Below are 6,650 nucleotides of genomic sequence, written 5' to 3'. Positions count from 1 at the left end.
TCTAGGTGTGGACTGGATGTGGACTTCACACGAATCTCTCAACCACTCGGACCCTCAGTTTTCTCATCTGTATAATGAGACTAGTATCCCCCTCTTTGCGGGGTTGTTAGAGTTAAATGATCATAGCACAGTTAGGAGGTTTTCACGAACTGTAAAGACTGGGATACGCGAAGTCCATATTGTGTGTTCAGTACCAATGGATTCCTTCCATGACCCTACACCCCCCTTCCCAGACTCCCCTCTTTTTCTTGGGGGTTTTTATCTGGGCTCCATGCCAGTGAAGAGGTGAAAAGAGTCTTGATATGCATTCTTTCTCTGCCTCCTGTCCCAAATGCCTTCAGCTCCAGGCAGCAGTTGGCCCCCTGTTGAACGCACCAGGCAGCCGAGAGACAGGAATTCTCATAAAGAAGGCCCACGCTTCTGCACCACATGTTTTTTTTGGTTTTGTTTTGTTTTGTTTTTTAATTAAAAAGAAAATAAGAAAACAACACTTCACAGGGTGTGCTGTGATGAAACATCACCAGCATATAAAGTACTCACAAAAACAAGGAGAAATCCCAGGAGGTCACGCAGAGACACCCTGTGAGGGTGGGCCCAACGCTCCTCCCTTGAGGCCACTGTTTCTCAGACAAACATCCACCTCTCCTGGGCTAAAAAAAGGAAGCGCTTATCCAGCCTTGTTTCTCTTGGAAGACTCAGCCATCTCCAGCTCACTGGTCCATGACAAGCACACAGGAAACTGGGCTTTACAAGATTTTACAGATGGGCAGTGCTGGGGTGGGAGGATTTAGGGGTACCCACTACTCCTCTCACTGACCCCTGGATCTGCTCGAGGTTTCTGGAGGGCTGGGGAGTAATGATGTCTCTCCATGGGGATGCATTGCACATGTTAGATGCATTGTTCTGCAGGGCCACCAGCGCTGAGTTTCCTGCACTAAGGCCACTGGTGGCTTCCTTCCTTGAGTGGTAGCAAAAAGGAGTGTCTGCAGGTAAGTTGGGGCCAGCAGAATAAGGTCTTGGACCAGGACAAGATATGCCTGGGTTGGCACTAAGTGTTGGTGGACAGAAAGCAGTGGAGAGATTTCGCTATATTTGCCAGAGCAAGCTTTTCACATTGACCTTCCTTGGCTACTCAACCAATTCTCCATCCCGGCCTCCAATCTCTGAGGATCACATAGACCTGGATTTGACTCTTAGCTCTGCCATTTACTAGTTTATACAACCCTGGAAATGTTACTTAACCTCCTTGAGCCTCAGTTCCTCATCTGTTCAATGGGGAGGTTTGTGAACCTTACGGGGTGACTGTCCATAGTAAGTGTGGCCAGTACAGAGCCTAGTACAGCACCTGCCACTGTTACTGCTGCTCTGCAGGCGCCAGTATTTCCATTGCAAAGTTGGTGAGTGTGTGTGTGGGCCTATGTGTGATAAATAGAAGCCTTAACCACTGTTCTAGAAACAGGGTGGATTCCTCGGAGGCTCCTGCTTATGTTTGGGCCGTTCCACAGTTATGGACCACCATGGGGCTGGCATGGAGGCTGGCATGGAGGGCCTCCACTGCTGTTCCCTCTGGCATGTCCATCTGGCTGAGGAGCTGTTCTGTACCTAGACCTCGGTGCCCTCCTTGGGGTAGAGGACACCATTGGTGTTGACACTGTTGTAGAAGTGAGGGCTAAACTGGCTGAGCACAGGTCCTCCGTAGCTGAGCGTGTTGGTGGGCATGGGGTTCGCCCAGTCACCCCCACCGCTGTGGTTGCTGAGGTTGGTGAGCGGGGAGAAGGAGTTGAAGCTCAGTGAGTTCTGCCCCGTCTTGTCACTGGGCTCAGGGCTCAGTCCTGGTGTGACCAAGGGGCGGCTCGTGGGGCTCCCCCCGCTCACATAGGCTGTCATAGAGGAAAGGAAGCTGTTAAGGCAGGGGGTGCCTGATGGGGGAGGGGAGGGCCGCTTCTCTGGGGAGCTGGTGGTGCCCCCTGGTGAGGCTCCATCCAAGATGTCCTGAGGCTCTGTGGTCTTGGGGCTGTCCACCAGGAGGCTGCTCTCTGTCTTCTCTAAGGCCAAGGAGCCTGTGCTGGAGGAAACATCGGATTTTCTCTTTCTTTTCCTGCGGAAATTTCCGTTGTCGAACATTTTCTCACAGTTGGGGTCCAGGGTCCAGTAATTCCCCTTGCCTGATACAAAAGTGAAAGGGGGTAAGTAGAGAGGTGGACAAAATGCTTTGCTGCTGTTCCTCCTTGTTGTCATAAACTAAAAGCCGAGGTGACAGATGCAGGAAGACAGAGACCGAAAGGCAGGGATTGAGAAATGGAGGAATTCCATCAACTGATGGACCGCACCACCTCCATCTTTAATTAAGCAGCCCACGACGGGGCCCTCTGCGACTGCAGCCGAGAGGCATGAGCATTAAGGAGTTTGCAATGTAGGTCTCTTTAAGAAGGATGAAGTACGGGAGCAGGGATGCTGAGGGGTTGGGGGGTTGCGGGTTGGAGGACTTTCAATGCTGAAGGAAAAGAAGACTCAGGAAAACTCTGGGACTCCCTAATAGCACTAGGCTTGGAGTCTGAAGACAGACTTGAGTCCCGGCTTTGCTCCTCACTGACTGAGGGGCTTTGGGAGAACCTCAGTTTTCTAGTCTGAAAAGTGGGCCCATTTCCTCTGTCTTCCTCAGGCCCACTGAGAAAGGATCGACACTGGATATGCAAAGGGGCTTTGCAGCTGAGAGGTACCATCCTGAGGGAAGGCCTGAACTCTTCCTGCTACCGTCTCTCAGCCTGAGGGTGACGGCACTCCTTGGACAGGGCACTTGCCCTCTTCTGGGGACAAAGAGGCCTGGCGCTTGCCAACCTCAAACGGGGCAGAGTTGGGGTTCCTTTGAGCTATATACCTTGGCTTCCTGCGATGGAACAAAAATGGACTTTAATTCTGGGAAATGGATGCATGAGTATTTAATACATGCCTCTCCTGCAGCTCTCTGAGTTTTAGAAATGCATCGTTGAAAAGGGAAAGCTCACAATTTCTGATGTTAGAGAAAACTGAGTTCAAATTCAAGCTCCATCACTATCACTTCATTCTGTGTCACCTCTGAGTGTTATTTTCCTAATCTGTAGAATGGGTTTAATAAGAACTACCCTGCAGGGGTGTCGTGGGGTTAAAGGAGGTTACATAAGTAGAAACAGGGCAGGCAGCAAAATGGGCCATTAGTGGCTGTTTAACCCAGGTCAGATCCTCTTCCCGGCAGTCTTGGGATGCCCATGGGCTTTGCTTGGTCCAGTCATTCATTCACCAAAGACTTTCTACGGGCTGGGTGCTGGAGATGCAGATGAATTGTAATTACTGCAGGCGATTCAGCGCTTGATAACACTAAAGACCTTGTGTACATTATCTCATCACCTCCACAGTAGCCTGCAAAGCAGATGCTGTCACTATCCCTGGTTTTCCGATGAGGGAACTGAGGCTCTGAGGTCTAACCTGCTGGAGGTCACTGACTGGGCGGGAGCACAGCCAGGCCTGAAACCCAGTCTTTCCCCAGGCCCATGTTCTCCTCCACTGCTGAGCTCCCCTCTGCCCTGCCTGGTAGCATCCCCCAGTCTTGGGGGGCACGGCCCTAGTCAGCGCTTTCTAGAATGGGATCTTGGGGAGGAAGGAAGTGAGCCTTCCTTGGGGACACCCCCCACACTCAAAGCCTCCTTACCCGGGTCGTCCTCGTCGCGGGGCACCTTCTTGAAGCAATCGTTGAGCGACAGGTTGTGGCGGATGGAGTTCTGCCAGCCGGCCTTGCTCTTGTTGTAGAAGGGGAAGTTGTCCGCCACGTACTGGTAGATCTGGCTAAGAGTGAGGCGTTTGTCGGGTGCCCCGTGGATGGCCATGGCGATGAGAGCCGAGTAGGAGTAGGGGGGCCGCACGAGCTTCATCAGCTCCTCCTGCGAGGGGATGGGCAGCCAGCCCAGGTCACTCCCCCCAAGCCCCGACACGCTCGGCAACAGCGGCCTCTGCACGCCATAGGCCTGGGGCAGGAAGGGGCTGGCGTTGGGGCCGGGCAGGTAGGGTGGTGGGGTCATGGTGGGCCCGTTGAACCAGAGGTAGGGGTTGGGGGTGGTCCCATACTCGCCGCCTCCCTCGAAGGAGGGCCGCTGAGGGCTGGGCACGCCCTGTGGGTGGAAGAAGTTCTCATAGTAGAGGTTCATCTCGGGGGGCTCCTGGCCGATGCTGGGGAACTGGGGGCTGCAGCGAGGTGGGGAGGGGGCCGGCAGGTCGAAGGAGCTCATGCTGGGGCTGGCTGGCCAGAGCCACCTGCCTGGCACCTGCACCCCGGAGCTGCCCCTGACAGGTGCTCAGCAGGCCCGGGCCTCCCACTTATACCCCTAGGGCTTGGCCGGGCGGCCCCACCCAGGGGCGGCCACCTGCCTGCGGATCCCAGCCCAGGGCCCGCCCTCTTTCAGCCTCTAGCCCACGGGGAGGGGACTTTCCTGCTGGCGCCTCAGGTCCCCATTAATGACATGCTAGACGGCTTACCAGAGCTGACACGCAGCGCAGCAAGGACGCCCCTCTATCCTCTCTCCCGGCTTTCTCTCCTGTCTTTTCTCATCATCCTCATGATTCCCTTCTTTTTTTCTCCTTTATTCCGTCTTGCTTCTCTCATTTTTTTTCTGTCCTTCCCTTTCCTCACATTTTTCTACCCTCCTCGCTTTCCTTCTCTCTCTCCCTCCTCTCCTCTCTGCATCTCATTCTCTGTTTCTTTCCTTCATATTTTCTTTCCTCCCTTCTGCTCTGAAGTGTGTTTCTTTTCTATGAACTGATCTGGCCACATCACAGCTGCTCATTCCCATTCTCTCTCTCTCTGTCTCTCTCTCTCCTTCTGTCTCTAGGCTTCCAGTTCTTCTTTCCACTTCCGTCTCTCACTTCCATTCTCATTGTCTTCCCGGCCTTTCCCCTTTCTCCTTCTCTTCCACTCTGTCCCTTTCTCTCCACCTCTCATTTTCTCTGCACCTCTCTTCCCATCCCCTCATTTTCCCTCCTCTTCCCCCCAATGCCCCCTCATTCTCTGACCAACTGCCCCAGCCGGGACTGGGTGGGACACTTTATCAGAAACCCTGTTTCTTGGTCTTTTGAGGTGAGGAGGCACTTTCTGGAGTTGCCAGGAAAGAACCGGCCCTGGAGACTCAGAAGAGGGCACAGAGGGGCCTGGGCTGGCCTCTGGTGGGGTTCAAGGGGGCAAACAGTCATAGGCTCCCCACCCTCCCCCAACACACACACATACGCATGCACACACGCGCACACACATGCACACACGCCCGCACACACACGGACACACGTGCACACACGCCCACACGCACAGGCGCGCACACACACGCATATGCATACATGCTGCAGACGGGCAGAGAACCTGAGAATTTGCCTACAGAGCAGCAAGGCTCTTAAAAATAATAGCAAAAGGGAAAAATGGAGAATCAGTCTTCAGAGAAAAGTGAGAGAAGTAGAACAATTCAAGTTTCTTTCCAGCTGCAGGGCAAGCAGGCTCCCAGCTCCTTTCTGATCCAAAGACCTTTCATGTTTCAGCTTTCAGAGGCCTCTGGCATGGAGGGAGCCAGGGCACGAGGAGAGCCCCCGACTCACCATGCCCCACGCGTCCTCTCTGTCTCCTTCAGGCTCCAGAAGCAGGAGCTGCAGCCCCTGCTGGCTTCTCCCTGTGGCTCAGCCAGATCCTGTCCTATCTGGGCTCCATCCTCCATCTTGTCCCAGCCTCCCCTGGTGCCCCAGATCAGGCCCTCAGCTTGGGCCATGGGTGGTGGTCTCTCTACTCAGAGGGTAGGTGCTGGCCCCTGACCAGGTTCTGGTAGCAGCTGAGACTTCTCTCTGTGACCAAGCAGATGGGAGAAAAGTTGGGGTCAACCCCTCTGGTCACCATCTCGCTCCCGCCTGCCTCCCTCTACTCCTTCTTCCCATCCAGCTTCCTCCCACTTCCTGCATACTCTACATTTCTTTGAGGCAAGAGAAAGCGTTCACTGACTGTCCCAACTGGAGGAGATGCTCCCCAAAGAATTCTCCCCGTCTCTGCTCCTCCTTCACGGTTATGTGGGGACACATGCGGCAAACATGAATGAGACTGAATAAACTTCATTGTCAGCATATTGGTGCCCAGAAGATGAGTTCCAGGTAACTGGGTAGGAGGGGTCATGTTAGGCCCAGAGGAACCTGTCCTCACCCTAAAACAGTGATGAAATGTGACGCTCTGAAGGGCTCTGGCTGTCCAGATGAGGCTTGGAGTAAGGCACACTTTGCAGAGCCAAGCCAGAGGCAGAATGTTTGTTTAGTAGAGTTTCTCTATGAGGAGGCCTGGCTTGCTGAAGGTGGAGCCCTGACTTTTCAAAGAACAGTCACATTGGAGTCCCCTAGTACAGACTCAAAGCCTTACAATTAACCTAGCAATTTCACTTCTCAAAGCTTATCTTACAAAATTCAACAGAGCAAAGAATTAGCCACAGGGATGCCCACCACAGCATTGTTTATAGCGGTGACGAATTGTAGCTAATCTAAATGCCCAACAGTAGGGGATTGGCTAAATAGTGTATCATCCAAATGATGTAAATGATGTAATATTATGTAATATTATGCAACTATGAAAAATAGATTCTGGAAGAATATTTATATGAAAAGAT

At 53.1% G+C, this 6,650-nt stretch overlaps 1 protein-coding gene across 2 annotated transcripts; it reads right to left on the bottom strand.

Moving 5' to 3' along the window:
• Positions 1-1,602: 1,602 nt before the first annotated feature.
• Positions 1,603-4,259, bottom strand: FOXI1 (forkhead box I1). 2 transcript variants are annotated; one of them, XM_032155994.2, is made up of 2 exons: positions 3,686-4,259; positions 1,603-2,165 (listed from the first exon to the last, which is right to left on the bottom strand). In XM_032155994.2, exons 1-2 carry the CDS (start codon positions 4,257-4,259, stop codon positions 1,603-1,605), a joined length of 1,137 nt encoding a protein of 378 aa, XP_032011885.1. The 2 variants fall into 2 exon arrangements, with proteins under 2 accessions (XP_032011885.1, XP_032011886.1); XM_032155995.2 differs by having other exon boundaries at positions 1,603-1,880.
• Between the last annotated feature and the right edge of the window lie 2,391 nt (positions 4,260-6,650).

Source organism: Hylobates moloch, unplaced genomic scaffold (assembly GCF_009828535.3).
Source record: "Hylobates moloch isolate HMO894 unplaced genomic scaffold, HMol_V3 SCAFFOLD_6, whole genome shotgun sequence".
Classification (NCBI taxonomy): Eukaryota; Metazoa; Chordata; class Mammalia; order Primates; family Hylobatidae; genus Hylobates; species Hylobates moloch.
This window is presented reverse-complemented; position numbering and strand designations above follow the sequence as displayed.

Bases quoted from the DNA above. Each gene is read 5' to 3' on its own strand.
- FOXI1 (XM_032155994.2), bottom strand. From the start codon at position 4,259: ATGAGCTCCTTCGACCTGCCGGCCCCCTCCCCACCTCGCTGCAGCCCC. The intron at 2,166-3,685 runs GTAAGGAGGCTT...CTTTTGTATCAG, and splicing joins CCGCGACGAGGACGACCCGG to GCAAGGGGAATTACTGGACC.